The sequence below is a fragment of the Rutilus rutilus genome (genome assembly GCF_951802725.1).
Source record: "Rutilus rutilus genome assembly, chromosome: 25".
Lineage (NCBI taxonomy): Eukaryota > Metazoa > Chordata > Actinopteri > Cypriniformes > Leuciscidae > Rutilus > Rutilus rutilus.
In genome coordinates, this window is record NC_140229.1 from 26588170 (window position 1) to 26609819 (window position 21650).

The window sequence follows — 21650 nt, forward strand, 5'->3', positions numbered from 1 at the left end:
ATCTCTACTGTCTATTTGCAGCCAGTGACTATGGCCTGTTCCTGTCAGATGAAGACCCAAAAAAGGGCATCTGGCTGGAAGCAGGCAAAGCTCTGGACTACTACATGCTGAGGAACGGGGTGAGTGTTGAATATTTCATCAACTTGAAATTGTTCATTGTGAGTGGAATCTCTTTAAGTTAAATGTTTTCTTGTCTAGAAATCACAAATGAGTGAAGATTATTTTTATAATATTTTTTTTTTTAAGGTGTGGCATTCATGAGCGATGATTGCAAAATGCATCCGGACTGATTTGATAACACTGACATATTTTAAATATGTTTGAAATATTAAAAAAATCAGTCCATGCAATTTTAAGTACTTGTAACTGGTGACTGTAACATTGCTCTTGCAACGGCAAGCTTTTTTATCAGTACATACTGACTGATAAAATGTAATTGTAAATTACTTGAGCATCTGTCAAATGGCAACATTATTTGTAGAAATCTATTGTTAACATGATAGTCAAGGCATTAAAAATGGACCCTTATCAAAGAGATGCATAACCCTTGTGTAGATAAGGCTGGATTTGATATAAAGGATATTTCATAAGAACATGTTTCCGTTAGGACACTCTGGAGTACAAAAAGAAACAGAGACCCCTGAAGATCCGCATGTTGGATGGCACTGTGAAAACGGTTATGGTGGATGACTCAAAAATCGTCAGTGACATGTTAATGACCATCTGTGCCAGAATAGGTAAGTTTATGTCCATATGACAAACCAGTCCTAAAAGTGACTGCTTTTTAGTTATTTTTAGGCCAGAGCTTTCCTGCTTTTGTTAACACTTTATTTTGATCGTCCACTTTAGACATTCTACTGACTATTAGTAACTTTGCAACTAGATGTCAACCAGCAGTCATTAGAGTGTTAGTAGACTGTCTGCCTAATGTCTGCTAACACTTTATTTTGATGCTCCCCAACAGACACTCTACTGAAAATGCAGTGTGGTCACACACACTTTTGACAAGCTATTCGGTTCACAAGACCCCATTTCCACCTGTATTTAACACTAACCACTTGTGATTTGGATGACCAAAAACACATCTTGATACCAAGTAATAACAAGGCCCATGTGACTTGGATGATTATCCTGCGTGATACAGTGTAGATAGAGAAAAATAGCGTTCCGATCACTGAACCCTGTGGTACCCCAGTGTTGAGGGCATTCAGTGAGCACATCAAGCTAATCCAGCTGACCTGGTAAAACCTGCTAAATCTAAGTTTAATATAAACCAGGGTTACACTTAATTTCGAAGGTACACTTTAGACAGTATACTAACTATAGGTAACTTTGTGACCGCACTGCATTTTTTGTGGAAACACTGTCTGTCTTGAATACACAGCAAGAGTTTCCTAAGACTATGTCTACTGTAACTGTCACGCAGGACAATGATTATTGTGGGTAAAATGATCTTTAGAGGTTTAATTGTACTAATATGACCGTTGAGAAACAGTTTGAATGCATTGAGGTAGTGAAACACTTCTTATTTCTCAGGCATCACAAACTATGACGAGTACTCACTGGTGCGTGACGTGGGAGAGGAAAAGAAGGAAGAGACCACGGGAACACTGAAAAAAGACAAGACCCTCCTGAGGGATGAGAAAAAAATGGAGAAACTCAAACAGAAACTTCACACAGATGACGAGTGTATGTCTCCTTCTGCTTACCATGAATACAACAAATATTGGTTTAAATTGTTTGCTAGATTAGAAGGTCGTCAGTACAGTACATATTAAAAACATACAGTACATAACACATATTCTCAGCTTGTTGACTATACACTACCTGACAAATGTTTGTACACACCTGTTCATTAGTCATTATTGCCATTGTAGTAAAAGAGTAAAGCTATCAAAACTAACAGAATCATGGGAGTTTTGTAGTGATGTATATTCTCTTGGACTCTTGTTGCCTGCTTTTCTTCACTGTGCGCTCCAGCTAATCCATTAAAAATACATCATTAAAATGTTAGTTTTGTAAAGAAATTCAGGTGCGCATTTGATGATAATTGAATCTAGTTGAATTTACTGATGTCAGAGCTGTATTTTAACGCATATTCAGTGAATTGGTTGGATCATGGGCGTACGCTGCGAGAGCAGGGTGTGGAGGAGTTTGAGATGCTGCTTCTCAGGAGAAAGTTCTTCTACTCGGACCAGAATGTGGATTCCAGGGACCCTGTACAGCTCAACCTGCTCTATGTGCAGGTAAGGCCCACAGAACATCCCCTTTACGTCAGAATCATGTCCTTGTGTTATCTGTAAACTCAGTGATATCTCTACAACGTGTTGGGGAGTTTATCAAATCTCACATTTGTTGTTTTCGGAGAGCTTGTTTCTCTTGGATCAAATGTAGATGTTTTCCATGTTTAGAGCATTCTGTCTGTTTCTGTAGCATTATACGGGGGAAGCCCTCATTCACATTGATATGTCATTAGTCTAAAATCCTGCTAAATGTACGTTAAACATCAGATATGGTCTGATTGAATTGTGCTGCGTCGTGCATATTTTCTGCTTTCAGTGTGGACAGACAAAATACTCCTCGCTAGAAATGTATCACATACTTCCTGATTAGTTATATCAGGTTGTTGCTAATTTTGTTCAGATTCAGTTGCACTTTTGTACAATGTAATTTTTTTTGTATTCCAGGCCCGTGATGACATCTTGAACGGCTCCCATCCCGTCTCCTTTGATAAGGCCTGTGAGTTTGCCGGATACCAGTGCCAGATCCAGTTTGGAGACCACAATGAGTCTAAACACAAGCCTGGATTCCTCGAGTGAGCTCTTCACATTTTTATTTATCCTTACAAGGGCCCACAGCAACAGCCTGCACAATTAAAAGCAGTGCACCGATGCTGAGCTCATTCCGCACAAGGGCTTGATTTTCAACATACTATGATTGAAATATTTTCACATTACATTATTCTTCCTCTAAAAACAAGGTTATTACATTACCAATATCTTGCAGTGTTAATTTTTCCTCATATTTTCCTAAACAATATATTTTAATGAAAATAGTTTTGCCTCGGTGCCTCTGTTTTTCATCTCGTCTCCTTTAACATTGACATCATTAACACGGACTCTATGACACTCATATTTGACTTGTCGAGCTTCGATGATGATTAAATGACAAATAACTCAAAACATTTGAGTTTTGTTAAACGTCTTCCAGTAGTGGCATTATCATGTTTTTTTTTTTTTAATTCATCATATTTGTTTTCATTTTGTATAAATGTATTGTTTTATATTTGGATGTAGGTTTGATATTGTCTTATAGCCAATATTAGCATTATGGCCAATATTAGTATTTTTTTTATGCATACAAATTCGTAACCAAGGACTATTTTCTTTAACTAACCCAGCTGACACATGTATGTCATTCATACTAACAGTATGGCCTTTATCATTTTTGAGTTGTACAGTAGTCGATATTTAGGACTACAGTAATCCAGTGAACTTTTTACGTGGCTTAAATAAATCTTTTTTGTCTCTTATAACAAAAATCTTTTATTTTAACCCATGAAAATGCAGGTCCTGTTGTAAATAATAGTAAAAAAAAATCCCCCCCCCTCATTATTACACCTTAACAGATTTTAACCCTAATACCCCTTAACAAAAAAAGCTAATTTACATGTAATCACATCAGTAAAAAACTTTGACAGCCCTGTTTTTATACATCACTTGCCAGCACAACCTACTGCTAAATTCACTAGTCCAAATTGCTTTAGTTCTCCAAAATCAGTAAGTAATTCTTGCTTCCTGTCTGTCTCATCCAGTGTGAAAGAATTCTTGCCAAAAGAGTACGTCAAGAACAAGGGCGAGAAAAGGATCTTCCAGGTGAGGTTATGCAGGTTATGTCTGATGCATTATGGGCCCTGTTTTTCATACCCATGTTAGGTGTAGACCTATGTGCTGTGTGTAAACTTTAGGGGTTCCACCAGCAGCTGTTCTATTCCCAGTCAGGCAACAGCAATATAAATGAAGACGACCATCGGCCCATTCTTGGCCTGCACAGTTTTGGCAATCCAGTTATTCCTAGATTCTTCCTTTCATCTGCCCAGCATATGTGACATATGACATAGCACTGGGCTTAAAACACACTGCTCAAAAAATACATTTAGCCTGTTTGTGTTATCTTTTTGGCCTGTGTCTGTAGAGGTCTATTAAATGAAGAAAATCCATCATTGTTGAGTGAAGTGAAATTTAATTAAAATTTCATGATAAACCCTTCTCTTAAAGGCACACAAAAACTGCCAAAACATGACGGAGATTGAAGCCAAAGTCAGCTACGTCAAACTAGCCAGATCTCTGAAAACCTACGGAGTGTCCTTCTTCTTAGTCAAGGTAACACACTCACTCGATGTTTGAGCTCTAATATGATTAAGTGGCACAGTGTAATCCTGCCTCCTTGTGCTAATGGCAACGTCTGTTCCTTTACAGGAAAAAATGAAAGGAAAGAATAAGCTTGTGCCGCGTTTGTTGGGCATCACTAAAGAGTGTGTGATGAGAGTGGATGAGAAGTCCAAAGAGGTGATACAGGAATGGAGTCTGACCAACATCAAACGCTGGGCAGCTTCTCCCAAGAGCTTCACCCTGGTACCAACACACTCCTTATATACACACACACACACACACTCATCATTTGCTCCCTCATGTCATTCCAAACCCATCGTTCCAGACTTTTATTCATCTTTGGAACACAAATTAAGATATTTTTGATAATATTTTTATCATGTATGTCTATCCTGTGAAAGTCCACGCAACCAAAACCTTAGGTGAACAGCGAACAGAAGTCATACAGGTTTAGAACGGCACTGAGAAGAGATCTCAGTGTTGTTTTTGCAGGATAAACCACTATTTTGTTCATGTGATGTTTTCGCGAAGAGCAAATGGGCCAGATTTACTAACAGCTTGCGCCAGCGTAAACCCTCTTTTTGTCGTTAATAAACTAAAAAACTGTTAGGATTTATTAATGATGTCAATTTACTGGTGTTTGTGCCATTTACCGCCCCAAAAAAAGCATGTCTTAAACCAGACGCTAACTGGTAGATTGCGTTGGTCATTATGTATATCGTCAGTAGATCACGAGCAGACTTTTCCACGCCCATCAGCGCTGTTTTGGAATTGAGCTCATTTTTGCTAGTTTGCCCTGTTCAGTAAATCTGGCTCTTAATCTCTTATAAACTCAGAGGGTACTTCAATGGCTTTGGCCGACAAAAAAAGTTTGGGAATCTCCGGTTCAGAGAGTGAAAAAATATCTGTTAAAGATAAGGGTGATCTGTTCTTTACTGAAGAACAGCCAGTGCTCATAAATGAAGTGTAACTCACATCACGTCACATCAGAGTTTCTTGTGTAATTGTGCCCTTGATGTCAGAGCTAAAAATATTTCATGACATGTGAATCAAACGTCCTGTAGACATTGATCTGAATCATAAGGTAGACATTAAGTAATAAAGTAATTGTAATGGTAACAATTCACTGGAAAGGGAACATCACAAAACAATTACAGGACAGCACACTCTGCACAAAGGATAGGTAGAGAAACAACTAGGATGAAGCAATGATAACTAAAAAACAGGAACTACAGTATACATTTCCTTAGTTTGGCTTAATATACATTTGTGCTTGGCCGGTTTCACAGACAGGGTTTAGATTAAGCCAGGATTAGGCTTTAGTTCGATTAGGACATTTAAGTAGCTTTTTAAAAAGTGCCTTGAAAAACATAACTGGTGTGAATCTTGAGACAAAGCAATGGCACTGACATATTTTAGGATATGCTTTCAGTTAAAACAGCTCAAACATGCATTTTAGTCCAGGACTAGACTTAAGCCTTGTCTGTGAAACTGGGGGCTAATGTTTTTATTATATAAAAGAATACACATCTGAATATACTTAATGCAATGTAAGTGGTGGCAGGATTTCTTGTTGTGACCAGCCCCATAAAGTTAATATTTCAATAATTTAACATGTTCACGCTCTCTGACGTCAGTCAATGTTATGCAGGTTTTAAAATTATTTATATATTTTTATTTAAAAGTATTAGTATTAGCTTTTCATCACCGTTCCCTCACGAACCCCCTCTGGAAAACATGATGCTCAATGATCTCTTCAGACTCGACAGGAATGATAAAGCCTGGCTTACTGCGACAGACCTTTAATTAGTTCCTGTTTGATGTAATAAACTGTGAAGCTGAAGCAGTAATCAGTGCTGAGCGCTGGCTCCGTGAAGAGGGATGTGTTTTTGACCAGATGTTAATGCATCCTGGAGCGCAGCACTAATTCAGGATTTAGACTCTTGACATCTTGATCATGTTAAAGCCAGATCGATTTAATAATTACTTGACGGTTTCGTCTGTCCTCAAGCTCTTTGTAAGTGCATACTCAGACAAACTCAATACTCTCCTTTTTTTCTTTCTTTTTTGATCTATTCTGTGCCTGCTTTGTAATTTCATCATAAACAATAAGTGTCCTGCTTTCCTAAACCTGAGATGACATTTGCTCATTGATGAATGAATGCAAAGTATAACAATAACAGCGCAATTGCATTACTAAATGCTGAAAGAAAGACTATGATTCCCAGCATGCACTTCTACAAGATTGAATCATCCACACTACTGTTACGGGTTTTATAGTGTGACGTATTATTTACACTGTGATTGTGTTTTTTGAGTTTCATGTCTTTCTTCTTCAGGACTTTGGAGACTATCAGGATGGTTACTACTCCGTTCAGACCACTGAAGGAGAGCAGATCGCACAACTTATCGCTGGTTACATTGACATCATTCTCAAAAAGGTAAAATGCCATGATCAATGTTAAAATATATATCATGAGAAGCCTGACCACTTATCTGTGATTTCACATATTTATTAGACTCACTAGACAAATCTCAGGAGAAGTCCGAGTTAGATGTTTACAACAGTATTGGAGGAATACAGTTAACAAGCAGATCTTTTTCTTATCATATCAGTCTTATTTTTCATGGTTGTGTATCGCGTCCATGTGGAATTGCTTCCGCTGGTTCTCTGTAATGTGAGGAATTCCTCAACAAACCTCGATGTTTGACCTCTTTCTAGAGAAAGACACAATCAGCTCTGGAAACAGTGCTTCATTCAGGTATTTTTCCTTAATTGACTGAAAAACCTCTTTATCTGCAGAAAAAGAGCAAAGATCACTTCGGCCTGGAGGGCGATGAAGAATCGACCATGTTGGAGGATTCAGTGTCTCCCAAAAAGTGAGCCTCTTTGAATGGTTAATTGGTGTTATGTGCAGTCAGTCACGTCTCAGAAACACAGTATCTGTTTCCCTGCTCTGAGTCTCAGTTGTGGCATTAGATCTGATTGTATTATGCCTCAGGTCAACAGTTCTCCAGCAGCAGTTTAATAAGGTGGGGAAGGTGGAGACGGGCTCTGTCGCTCTGCCCGCCATCATCCGCTCTGGTGCCGGGGGTCCAGAGAGCTTCCAGATGGGCTCCATGCCTCAGGCCAGACAGCACACCACCAAAGGGCAGATGCACAAAGGACACATGCCCCCTCTGGTCAGATATACACACCTATAAACCAAACTATAAACTACCGTATTTCAGGAACGCCTCTGTTCTGAAGGCTTATTGTTGTAATCACTCTTCCTGTCTCGTGTGTGTGATGTTGGTTTGGGCTGTTCGGTGAGGTGTGTGTGTTTTCTGTTTCTGTTGCAGACATCAGCTCAGCAGGCTTTGACTGGCACCATTAACTCCAGCATGCAGGCGGTTCAGGCAGTTCAGGCCTCGCTCGATGAGTTTGATGCCCTGCCTCCACTGGGCACAGATGCGGTGAGATGCATTATTCACATCAGTCTTTCTTTTAAATGTCTCAGTTACTTTTTCATTTTGCAGTGGTGTTCTGTCCGGGTCTTTTTTGACCCGGGTGAAACTTAACTTAAAAACAGTGAAAAAAATAGACGTACTCTCAAGTATGTATGTTTCACAATGCCTTTGGTTTCCACACAACTTTGCAAAAATAAATATATTTTATATATATTGTATATTTTTATGGAACTTAAAAATGTATGTATGCTCCAGTTATGTTCGGGTTTAATTTGACCCGGGGTATTTACCTTAAAAACATTAATCCAGCCAGTCTAGTCCAAACTTCATTAGAAATCAGAATGAAACGGTAGTATGTAAACAATATGACTTGTGCACTAAATCAAGCAGAATCTCATACATAAACTGCATGGTTTTAAATGCTCATGACAGACGAACGATTGGCTGCATAAAGTTAAGTGTTTCAAAATTTTTGGACTCTGTTGGCCGAGCTTCACTCATTCTCAAACCCGCTGTCAATCCCACAATTCACAGCGTGAGTATGAAGCTTGGCTTCTCTAGGAATTAATTGAAAAGGCCTGCTCGCACCAGTAGACACGTATATTATGATTATGATGATATCGACTAGACAAGCATATACCAATTTCGTGCTCAAAATCATAGGAGAGCATAACAGATGTATTTTTCTTTTAGCTGTGGAAGCTGTAGACGCTTCTGTCACCAAGACCAATTCCTGTGTGTGTAAACATACTTGGCAATAAAGCTCATTCTGATTTTGAACAGTTCACAGGGGTCAAGATTCTCAAGATATCGTCTCTAAAGTAGTTTCCTCTTGTTTTTTCCGTAGCCTGGAGGTTAAAATGCTTCTGATTTTTGCTTTGATCCTGGACTGAAATCGTTCTATGCTAGTGATGGGCAATTAGATTCCAGCTTGAGCAGCTGGTACATCTGCAGGGTTTTAGAAAGATGTCTGAGAGGTTCGGATTAAATGGTGTGTGGCTGACCAAAAAAAAAAAAAAAAATTCTATGCAGAAGGTGAAATTAAAAATATGAGCTAATGAATTATAATAAAGAAATGTAGAAAAGCTTTAGGCCAAACCAAGTCTGAATGCGAAGATGGTATAATGCTCATAACATTTATGACGTTGCTGTAAAGAGATGCATGCATCCATGAATGTGCTTAGTATTTGTATCAAACATTCTCTCTGTAACATTTAGGCATCTCAAGCTTGGAGGAAGAACAAAATGGATGAGTCCAAACATGAGATTCACTCTCAGGTGGACGCCATCACTGCGGGAACTGCCTCCATGGTCAATCTGACTGCAGGTGACACACTCATGACACCTGCCATTCTGCCTGTTTCAGCATCAGTTGGGGATCAAAAGACACTTAGGGCCAGATTTACTCAACGGGTGTCGCTAACAAGCAGAGTTCAGATAATGCCTTCCTCTGGCATTCCACGTAAATGAATACGAGTGGAGGAAATTCTCTCCCTTCTGTCACACGCTCTCTGTTCTCTGCGGGTCCTCCTCCTAGCAGTGACTAGGGCCGCATGTCAAGCACTAAATGGGTTGAGACATTGTTTTTTTTTTACCGGCGTTAAATAATGGTGCAAATCCCCAGTGGTGGACGAAGTACACAAATCAAGGACTTGAGTTTAAGTACAGATACCCTAATAAAATATTACTCCGGTAAAAAGTATTAAGTACTCCTTTTGAAATTTACTTAAAAGTAAAAGTACAAAAGTTCTTGATTTTTAATGTATTTAAGTATTAAAAGTAAAAAGTATTGACTGATGAATGTGTATAATGGGGGGTGTATAATGTACTAGACACACATAGAGCTTTAAAAGGATACTGCTCAGTCTGACATCATTCTGAATTCTGAATTGTCAAGTAGCCATTACTAGCCAATAAGGAAGATTATGCAGAAACTTGTCCACATTCAAGCATTTCATACAGTGAGCTATTGCGTCTCTGAGTGGGCGACGATTTCTTCAGCTCAAGATAACAAGCAAAGACATGTTCTTATGAAATGTAGGGGAGTAAAAAGTACAATATTAGTACAATGCACCACTTCAAACACCACAAATTTGACTACTGCAAACCTGAGTAAATCTCGGTGCATGATTAATTATAAACTCTCCTCTTGTAGATTTTGCATCTGAAAGGTAAACTCCTGCAAATGTATATGCAATAAGGTCAGCCGCAAACTAAAAACTGTATACACACCGTTTCAGCGCTAAGTGTCTTCAGTAAATCCTCACAGTAGTCCCTTCCCACATAGTTTGCTGGTGTGATAAAGTGTAGCGTGTGCCTCAGGTGACCCAGCAGAGACGGACTACACCGCTGTGGGCTGTGCCGTCACCACCATCTCCTCCAACCTGACGGAGATGTCGAAGGGTGTCAAGCTGCTGGCGGCGCTGATGGAGGACGAGGGGGGGAATGGCCAACAGCTGCTGGGAGCTGCGAGGAACCTGGCGTGTGCCGTGTCTGACATGCTCAAGACCGCTCAGCCCGCCACTGCTGAGGTATCACCTCAAGTTTCGGTGAATGATTCGGATTCCTTAACATTTCCATTAACAGTTATTTCGTAGTTTTTGGAAGAAAATACTGCTGTAATATTGACTGTTATGATGTCTTCAGCCACGACAGAACCTCCTGCAAGCAGCGGGTAATGTGGGTCAGGCCAGCGGTGAACTCCTGCAGCATATCGGAGAGTCCGACGCGGATCAGCGCTTCCAGGTGTGTGACGCACACTCACACTCACTCACTCTGCTGGCACACACACTGTGACTGTAGTGCATTAACCTGTGTTCTCATCAGTCTGTAGGTACAGCAGCGTTCACACACTCCAGGCGGACACGCTATAGTCAAATGCTGGTAAAAATGCATAGAAAGAGCAATTAATATCCACCAGCCAATCATACTAATGTGTCTGTAATGAAATATAGTGATCGTTACCAAATCAATGATTCAATGATCACGGTTTGACCTGGATCATTAATAATGTATGTTGTATAGTCATTTCATAGTCGTAATTGTAGGGTGTAAGATCATGGTGTGGTGACGGGTCATTTTCAGGAAATCAATCATCAGCACGGTTTCTCTGCATGAGAGATTTCATCATTTGATTATATCATAATTAATTCTTCAAATTCTGAAATTGTGTAGACAGATCTGTAACCATTAGTAATGTCTTAAACTGGTGTCGTTTTTTTTTCTCACTGCATTGAGTCAGATCGAAGAGCTCATCCCTTTCAGAGAGCATTTTTAGTGATGGAGACCACTAGCAATGGTTATCATTAGGGCTGCACGATATTGGAAATATTTTACAATATTTTAAATATGCTAATGAGTGTCTGGACCATCTGACCAATCAGAGCAGAGTAGACCAATCACAGCAGACTGGGTCATCTGACAATCAGAGCAGAGTAGACCAATCACAACAGACTGGGCCGTCTGACCAATCAGAGCAGAGTTTGCTCGCTGAAAGGAGGGGAGACTGAAACTTCGAACAAACCATTTTCAGACTCTTTGAGAAATAAGGTGATGCTGCAGTGTATATCATGAGAACATGAAACAGATGCAGATGCCTCTCAGAGGTAGGGTCAGGGTTAGTGAAGTCTTCCGTCAGCTCTAATGTGATCTGAATGTCTTATCACTCTTCACACAGTATAACTGAAGGAGAAGCTGTGCTACAGTCTTGAGCATGTTTTGATGTCCTTATTTGGATGGAATGCTTATCAGAACAACTTTATCGCGTTTAAGAAACGTGAGGTTTAACAGAAGTCAAACTGAACAGGACATTTCTAGCCCTGCCCTGCCTCTACTCATGTACAACACTGCTAGTTCTTCAGTCCTGTTCTTTTAAGCCTTTATGGAGATTCCAGTGCTGTATCTGACAACTTTACAGCTCTCTGTAATATATAGTGTTCAATAGCATCTTGACATTATTACTAATCAACTTGATTTTTGTTCTTTGCTTTAGTATTTTATCTCATTTTAATCATTTTAATTCTCATAAAAGTTGAATTGTCTAAGATGGCATTGACCTCATCTCAGAACAGCGATCAGACTAAAATCAATGTATTATAACTTTCTTTATTTTAATGTCAGGCGTAAATTAAACCCAAGATTACTTTTTTTATTTGAAATCTTTTTCATAACAAACTCAAGGAACATGAGGAACAAGGTCTGTATTTGTAATATTTTGAGTGACCCATATTCTGCATGCAGAGCATCTACATCATGTTGAGCTAGAGTGGGTTAGTTGGTCTATTACTGTCTTTCACTCGTGTTTATAGTAAGTCTTCTGGTTACATGTCTGGTACTTTTTTTCAGTATAAATCAAGTTCGGAATACACTGGTTTAATTAAGTGTCTAGTCCTAATTGGTAAAATCACTCAACATGCAACTAACAGAATAAAATGATTTTGCCAATGAAAGATAGTTCATGATTCATGTTCCCTTTGTACCCTATAGAGGGCTTTAAAACACATCAACACCTCTGGGAAATGATTGGATCATAGAAAGTGGGCATTGCAAACTAAATGAACTGTTGTTTGATGTGAACGGAGCCGAGCAACTCTGAAAAAATGTGGAAGTGTCAGCTTGAGTTTGTGAAGTGTATGTGGATTTTCTTCCTTGTTTTCACATTGTAAAATTCAAGTGGCATTAGAACCTTTTGGAACTCACTGGAAAATGAATGTGAATTGTATTCTGTATGAAGAACACTTATCATGTGGGCAAAACACCACTTGTTTTTGTTTTTACCCTAACGAGTTGCTAAATAACTATTTTGACCACTTGTCAGCTTGCAAAAATCACTCTGCCTGCAAACTAGAATCATCTGGTTTTACACAAGCCAGCTGTCATTAAAGGCTCACATACCAAATACAAAGACATTCTGGAATTCATTGTCCAGTTCATGTTGTTGCTGATCATTTGTATCATTTGCAATGAAAAATGTTGTATTAAAGAAGTAAAATAATGACAAATTAGAAAACATATCTATGATGTATGATATGATGTGTGTGTAACTTATGTTTTATGCTGTGTGTGTGTGTGTATGCAGGACATGCTGATGCAGTTGGCGAAGGCTGTGGCTAATGCAGCAGCGGCTCTGGTGTTAAAGGCCAAGAACGTGGCTCAGAAAACCGAAGATATAGCTCAGCAGAACCGAGTGATCGCTGCTGCCACCCAGTGCGCCCTCTCCACATCACAGCTGGTGGCCTGCACACGAGTGAGCGCTCGCACGCCATTCATTCACACACACACTCGCCGATCTCACCTGACGCTCAAACGTGTGTTTCATCTGTGTGTGACAGGTGGTGGCTCCCACCATCAGCTCCCCCGGGTGTCAGGAGCAGCTCATCGAGGCTGGGAAGCTGGTGGCCAAGTCTGTGGAGGGCTGTGTGGAGGCGTCCCAGGGGGCGACCCATGACGAGCAGCTGCTCAAACAGGTGGGCGTCGCCGCCACAGGGGTCACTCAGGCTCTCAACGAGCTGCTCCAGCACATCAGACAGTACGCCAGCGGGGGACAGCCTATCGGGCGGCACGGAGAGGCTACCGACCGCATCCTGGATGTGACGGATAACATCTTCAGCTCCATGGGAGACGCAGGTACTAGGAACGTGTTTAAAGGCCCCCTGAAATCAACATTTTATGTTTTTTAGCTTTTAGGACGAATATGTTAGCCTTAAGGTTATGAATAAGCTGGTGTGCTCCAAAACAATGACAAAATTCACATTTAGGTAGGGCTGGGGTAAACGATTATTAATTAAACGATTAGTCTGGCGATTATTTTATCGATTAGTCGACTAATCTAACGACTAATTGGAATTAATTATCCTGTCTGTTATTCGCATATCTCTCGAACCGTTAGTCCGATGGATTTCAAACTCGACAGGTGTCTTGCTACGGGCACGAGTAAGTGCAGTGCCAAGTTTGACGTTGTTTGGATGAGAAATGCAAAAGATATCGTTAAATATATTGGTAAAAGAAGCCCCAAGAAGGTTGTGGTTTAAAAATAAACATTCTGACATAAACACTCTGTCAGCTACACTGTTTACTTCTGAATATTATAGTATAAACGTGATAAATCCAATCCAAATCCAAACTTTCACATAGCATCTTTAGGTTATAATAACATAAAATTCAAATCCAGATTTTCAAAGATTTATAATAAAAACGGATTATTTTCCCCAAAAAATGCAATAAATTCATGACACTTTTATTTTCAAAATGCAATTAAACAATTTAATCAATATAAAAGTTATTTTTCATATTGAAACTGTTGAAAATACACAACAAAGTAAGTTGATCCACATATGACAGCCTCTGAACTCGGTCAATACTAATCTTATAGGCTGTACAGGCACGTACTGGATACGTTCAATCAGCCATCGCTAAGAAATACCTCCTGAACTTTTTTGACGGCGATCAGCTGTAAATGGTCCTGCTTGGTCCTGCTCGGTTTTCGTTTACTTTGAGTACAAGAATTGAAAGTTTTTTAAAAGATCCCCTGGGGTTAACGTGTCAGTGTGACAGAAGTTTGATGCTGTCGTGTGAGAACAAGCAATAGTCGGCATTTCTCTTCCTCCCGCGTGCCTCATCTTCTTAATCTCCTCACATAAATGATTAGATTTCGATGGCGTACGTTTCTTCCCTACGGCAGAATCCACCACAGGTTCATCAATGCCGTCAAATGTATTAATTTTTTTGTTTGTTTGTTGATCAAAAAGTACAAAGTAGATAAGGAAAACTAGGATGCCGGGTGTATTCAAAGCGCCGCCATTACTGTTTACAATGCGTGGAATGGTGCGCTGTGATTGGTTGAGCGGATTTATCACATTCTGCAGAGAAAGGAGACTGGCGTTTGTCGCGGTTTAGAAAGAAAGGTAGAAAACATGACAGAATAACACGGCGTCGGTGTGTGTGGTGAGCTGTACCTCCAGGAATGGTGCAATAAATAAATAAATAAATAAATAAATAAATAAAGAAGCGTCGACGCAAAAATATGACGTCTACGTAATTTTGACGCCGAAGCGTCGACGTCATCGACACACCGCTACAGCACTACATTTAGGAAATATCACATTTAAGAAAACGTACAGTCTCTCACCTCTGCTAAAATGTATGACAGATTTTTATGACATCACCGCGGACTTCAGCTTCTTATTACATCTTCTGTCCAATCAAATGATCTCTAGAATCTAAAGCTCCGCCCCCTATGCTATAAATACCACCTGGCCAAAGCGACCGTTGACATGTCATGGAGCAATATGGCTAGGAGTGTGTGTTCGGTTGCTCAAACGCTCGAGGTTTAGGCCGGTTTCCAACTGTACGTTGGTTAAGAATTTATTCACACCTCTACTATTGAATCCAACGTATCATTAGCCCTCAGATTCACTTCCATGGTGCTGTCAAGTGAGATGAACTGAACGCTATTGGCTATTTGAAAAGGGGGAGGAGCCATAACACATCGGTTTGTGAAGAAAAAAAAAAGTTGTTAATAAATTAATGTAAAATATGTTCTACCTCAGCTTTCCTAATTAGCAGTAGCCCTAAAATTCCAATTGTTCATATACATACATGCATGCATATTCATGCATACATACATATACACAGGCATATACATACATTCTTAAACTATTTAAGCAAATATATAGGCTATAATCTGTGTGTTTACAAAAAAATTTTTTTAAATTGCGGGTGCTGGTGTTTCGCGTGCGTTCGGTCAGTCAGCGTCACTAATGTCACTGTAGTTCCTATAGCGCTGGTTTAGACCGACTCTGAAGTAGGAGTAAATTAGTTCCTCCAAAAGGAGTTCCTAGAACTAAAATCGTTCCTAGTTCCTGCGGTGCGAACACGCCGACATCCGGGAACTTCCACCAATAGTTCTAGGAACGATGAAAAGGTTCCTCCGGTGCGAAAGCCCCTTGATTTAGGTCGTTAAGCAAATTGTTTGACACCACAAACAAACAACAAAGACTAGTGCTGACGGTAGGTCATGCCAGATTCTGTACCAAGAAAACAATGCTGTGGCTACGACGTGCCATCTGAATCTGCTGATCTACTGCCATGCTTTGTTAGCCAGCCTTCCAGCTAGCGTGACTTAGCCTCTGCAGATGATCCAGACTCAGACCCAGACAGTTTACTTTAGGTTCAGACTTGTGCTAAATTCACTTTGAGATGTTGACGTACGTATAAATCTCACACAAAATGCATTGCTGTCTGTGTCAGGGGAGATGGTGCGGCAGGCGCGAATCCTCGCTCAGGCCACCTCAGATTTGGTCAATGCTATCAAGGCCGACGCGGAGGGCGAGACGGACCTGGAGAACTCCCGCAAACTCCTGTCTGCCGCCAAACTCCTGGCCGACGCCACGGCCAAGATGGTGGAAGCTGCAAAGGTGGGACAGAAGTCGGCTCCGTGTGTGCTGGTAGACTGAATGTCTGTGAGTGGAGTGTGACGGTTGTGGTGTGTGTGTGTGTCGGCAGGGAGCGGCTGCTAACCCGGACAGTGAGGAGCAGCAGCAGAAGCTGCGTGAAGCTGCCGAGGGCCTGCGCATGGCCACCAATGCTGCCGCACAGAACGCCATTAAGAAGAGACTCGTCAACAAACTGGAGGTGAGGACTGAACCACACAAGCCCAAACCTTCACCAACAGATGTGATTGTGAGGTCACACTAGTGTTGTCAAAAGTACCGACTCGGTACTGAAATTCTTCAAAATGTGACGCTGTTGAGCGGAATTGTCATTTTTTTGAAGTGTTGATCATTGTCGCCAATCACAGACATATCCAATGAGCGCGTGAACACAATGACCAATCATTTTTGCCTGGTACTTGTATGAACCTAACTTTTGCCTCTAGTGGCCAAAGAGTTGTGTTACACGTGCCAGAGTGGCACACCTAAAATCAATTACTGTATAAGTACTGCTCCTGTTTGTTTGTCACTAACACCCTGATGAAGGCCAGTGGGCCGATATGCGTTGGTGGTTTTTTAGGGGTTCAAGCATGAAATGCTGAAACCCTATTGTAATTGTACTGATTTTTATTATTATTATTATTCTTCTGCCGTAAAACGCATCGTGCAGCCCAAACCGTAAGTGCTAGAGACTTGAAACTTGGCCAGAAGGTAGTACAAAAATCGAGGAGAGGTTCAGAGAGTATGACCCCGATTGGCCCATAGGTGGCGCTATAGTGCCAAAAACCAAAAAAAATCACGGTTTTGCTTAAATCTCCTTAACCCTTTGTCACAGACTCAAGTGTCTTATATCACTGTAATCCTTGTCTCAAGACGGACAAAATGTATATCTTCAATTTCATTTCCGGTATGCAAATTTTTCCGCCATTTTGAATTTTGTCTAAAACCTACTTTTGCAAACTAGTAGAGGGTTTTTTTGGCCAATCGGAACCAAACCAGTGCAGAAATGTTCTCTGGAGTCTGATTATCAGTAATTATCGAAAAAAAGTTGAAATTTCGATCCACGGTTGCTAAGGGGCGTCAAAACGTTTGCAGGAGGCGGAGCCAGTTTACTAAAATGGTTATAACTCATGAACGAAATTAGATATTTTCACCAAACTCGGAACACATATGTATGAGTTCAATCTGGGGTCACAGTAAAAAAATCGCGACGATTGAACACTAGGTGGCGTTATAACATGAAAAAAACATGAAAAGGGCTATAACCACCTGACCGTTAGTCCAATTGACTTGAAAATTGGTATGCAGTCTCATGGTCCAGGGTGCCATGTATATCTATGATGACATTGGCGTATCTCGAAAAACATGGCCGCCATCAGCCAATGAAGTTGAGCACCTATTAGACAAGGTTAACGGAGGCCGATCGGAACAAAACTCGATGGGCATGTTCAACTCATGGCCCTAGAGGTATGTAAGATTTTTGAAAGAAATCGGCCACTAGTTGGCGCTAACGAGTTTTATGGCTCTGTAATCACGTGGTGTTAAACTTATTGTCACATTATGCATATCATTTGATAGATCTGCTCATGCTGAACAACTTTGCCTCAAGAACCACTACTGTCAATCAAACTGTTCATTAAATATTGGCAAACATGTTAAAAACCTACTTTTGCGAACTAGTCCCTGGTTTTTTGCCCGATCAGAACCAGACCAGTCTAGGGTAATTCTCTGGACTCTCTAGATCAATAATTATCGAAAAAAAGTTGAACTTTTGCATTTGGATGGCTGTAATAGGGTCATTTAGAAAATGGGCGTGGCAAAATACACTAAAAAGCCTATAAATCCTAAATGAAAACTCAGAACTTCACAAAAATTGATGAGCATATGTGACATAACATGCTAAAGAAGCATGGACATTTTTATGGAGATCGGAGCATAGGTGGCGCTATAACTGTTAAAATGCTTTAAAGCCATATATTTCCTATGGTAAATTGCCTGTATTTGCTGTAAATGGTGTCTTCTATCTATTATCGTATAATGTTCATATCATAATGTTCAAAACCAGTGCAGCACAATTCTCTGAACTCTCTAGATCAATAATTATCAGAAAAAAAGTTTAACTTCTTCAAAAGGTGATTTTATATGAATATAATGACATATTAAGCCAATAAGTGGTATTTTACTGCCCCCTGCTGTCATTTCATCATACTACTCCCTAATATTGTTATAAAATTCATATTTAGACTTTATAAAATCATTATTTTAACATTTACAATCACATTTTGTCAAAACTCATCTATTGAGTATTACTATTGACAATTGTGTTACACTGAGATATGGAAATGGACGAAAGTAAGTGAATGAAATGAAACGAAAGTATAACGGCATTTAAGCCACGCCCCCGAATACAAATTCATTCATAACTCGAAAACGGAAAGTCGTTGCGCGCTCAAATTTTGATGGTGAGGACCTCTCCGGGCTCTTGATCGAAACGTGTCCTCGCGGGCCTCGGGAGCGCGCCCCCCGCGCATCGCCAGCCCGCGGGACCCCCGATTTTGAACGGCCATTACTCCCGACCCAGACCACCCCGAACATTGTGTAAGAGCTCGTTGGAAAGGGCACGTCCTTGGCTAGCTTCGATTCAAATGTGGTGTTATCTGCCCTGGGCATTCCAGAGATAATAGCTCGAATAGATATGCCTTATAACAGTCATAACTCCCAGCCCCAATCGCCCAAAAACACCCTGATGGTCTCATTCAACAGGGCTCCTCAAGCACTATCTATGCTCTGAGTTTCAGAATTTTTCGCCTTTTGGTTCCTGAGATATAAGTAAAAAAACAAATTCCCATTCATTCATTCAAACACCTCAACTGTAAAATGTAAGCTATAATACCACTGTTGTCCACTAGAGGGAGCAGCAGGATTACGCATGATCTTTTAATTCGCTTCAGTATTGGGAAATAAACAAATGCTTTAAGAAGCAATCTTTTTTATTATGATGTTTTTTTTATTATGATATTTGTATATATTTTATTTTTTTATTATGATTATGAACGGTTTGATTGACATTAGTGATTCTTGAGGCAAAGTTGTTCAAGATGAGGAGATGAAGATATTTTCACAATATCACATCATAAAAACATTGAAAACATATTTGTCTTTGTGTGTGTGTCTGTGTGTGTGTGTGTGTGGATGGATGTGTTTGTGTTTGTGTGTGTGTCTGTGTGTGTAAGCATGCTTAATGGAAATAACATGGAGAAACTGCTTTGTTTTACTGGTGGATAAAAAAGTCTTTCAAATGAAAGTGAGTCAATTAGTGGTCTTCTCCTGCCCTCTGCAGGACATTCTACTTAATAAAATATTTTCATCTGTGCTTTTGCATTAGTTTTTGGACTATATAAAATTACTTGCATGAAAATCACCTATTATAACACAGTCATGTTTTGTCAAAGTTTATCACTTCATTTTTACTGAGCTCTCAGTTTGAACAATTCTGCCTCTCAGTGATTAATTTGAAATCTGAAAATGGTGTTATACAGAGGAGATTTGCAATTATCATTTTGTTACCTATCTTTTATTTTAAATATCTACATCTACAAAAAAAATTGTGTGCATGTGTGTGTTCAAGCATGGTTAGTGTATTAAGTATTATTGTTTAAGTATTATTGTTTTCATTTACATTTTAACCACCAGAAGAAGAACACTCATTGGTTCATTCTGCTCACTAAAATATTATTTTTCATTTTTTTTCCATTTGAAATATTGTTTAAACTTAATAAAATCATTAAAATAACATTTCAAATCATATTTTGTCTGTTTATAAATCCCACAGACTCACATTGGCTGCAATACTAATGTTTTTGTAAAACACAGACCTGATAGTCTAATCTGTGTGTATTGTGCATATATTATTGATATTATTACTATTGCAAATCATGTTATTGTAACTCATATCTTAATAGAATATTATTTGTAATTTTAATTCTTTATTTCTTAATTGTTTTTTTATGATTACTACAGATATTATCACCAAAGATATCAACTACACCTTCACTTTTAGTATTGACACGCTGCACACACAGCACAATCACACACTCACTAATGCATTCAAATAAATGTAATCTTACTGTGCTACTTTATTTGTACATGATTAGAATGAACAGAAATCTAAGAATATTTTTCTTCTTTTGTTAAAGCCATTTCAGACTCCAAGTAAGCATTATATTACTAATCATCTATTTTAAAGGTGCCATACAATTGAAAACTGTATTTATCTTGGCATAGTTGAATGATAAGAGTTCTGGACATGGAACTGACATACCGTGAGCCTCAAACACCATTGTTTCCTCCTTCATGTGTAAATCTCCTGTTTGCAAAAGACCGCTGAAAAATGAGTGAATCCCACCATAACACCGACTGTGACGTTGGAGTCAGGATCATTAATATTTATACCCCCCAAATTTGCATTTTCCAGTCCATGTTCTAGGCCAGGCAGTGTTAATGTGGACCTGCACAGCCAAATCATCAGAAGATCTGCAGGTATTGTGAAGAAGCAAGCAAGGACAATAGTGAAAATGGCAGATCATGGATATAAATGTTATGTCTGAGGCTGTGCTGTGGATTTGAGAACTTTTCATTCCCTTCCCACAAAAGAGAACTGTCAACAGGCATGGTTGATGTTTACAACAGGATAAACTCACCATTTTAATTCAAAGCTGTTAGTTTGCTCTTAACGGAGGCCGATCAGAACGAAACTCGGTGGGCATGTTCGACTTCGTGGCCCTAGAGGTCTGTAAGAATTTTGAAAAATCAGCCACTAGTTGACGCTAACAGGTTTTACGGCTATGTAATCACGTGATGCATATCATTTGATAGATCTCCTCATACTGAACAACTTTGCCTCAAGAACTACTGCTGTCAATCAATTTGTTCATTAAATACTTGCGATTATGTTAAAAACCTACTTTTGCGAACTAGTCCTAGGTTTTTCGCCCGATCGGAAATATACCAGTGCAGTACAATTCTCTGGAAGCTCTAGATTATTAATTATATAAAAAACTTTAACTTTTGCATTGGCCTGGCTGTAACAGGATCATTTAGAAAATGGGTATGGCAAAAAACACTCAAAAGCCTGTAAATCCTAAACAAAAATTCAGACAACTCACTAAACTGCCTTATGTGCTTAAAGACCCTAAATGCTTGAACCCCGCTAAATGCTGCTTGCAGCTTTAATTTTGTTTGTTTTTTTTTGCCCTCTAATAAAGACTTTTGTATTACTTTTTGTATCCACTGAGTGCCTGGACTTGGATTTTTTCCTACGTTTTTTTTCAGAGGTGTTTACCATTCCGCTCAACAGCGCTCAAAGCATCACATTTTTTTT

General features: G+C 39.5%; 1 protein-coding gene across 2 annotated transcripts in view; it reads left to right on the forward strand.

Annotated features, from left to right (window-relative positions):
• Positions 1-21650, forward strand: part of tln1 (talin 1) — a 91930-nt gene that overhangs the window by 32366 nt on the left and 37914 nt on the right. The window contains exons 3-21 of one of the 2 annotated variants that reach the window (XM_084401464.1): positions 22-119; positions 608-737; positions 1537-1689; positions 2104-2246; positions 2688-2815; positions 3815-3875; positions 4278-4382; positions 4479-4634; positions 6731-6832; positions 7195-7271; positions 7394-7574; positions 7734-7847; positions 9060-9168; positions 10164-10390; positions 10488-10586; positions 12919-13086; positions 13172-13466; positions 16089-16255; positions 16344-16472. In XM_084401464.1, the coding sequence (XP_084257590.1) occupies positions 22-119; positions 608-737; positions 1537-1689; positions 2104-2246; positions 2688-2815; positions 3815-3875; positions 4278-4382; positions 4479-4634; positions 6731-6832; positions 7195-7271; positions 7394-7574; positions 7734-7847; positions 9060-9168; positions 10164-10390; positions 10488-10586; positions 12919-13086; positions 13172-13466; positions 16089-16255; positions 16344-16472 (2642 nt within the window). The remainder of the gene's footprint in view (positions 1-21; positions 120-607; positions 738-1536; positions 1690-2103; positions 2247-2687; positions 2816-3814; positions 3876-4277; positions 4383-4478; positions 4635-6730; positions 6833-7194; positions 7272-7393; positions 7575-7733; positions 7848-9059; positions 9169-10163; positions 10391-10487; positions 10587-12918; positions 13087-13171; positions 13467-16088; positions 16256-16343; positions 16473-21650) is intronic. The other variant, XM_084401465.1, reaches the window with a different exon arrangement.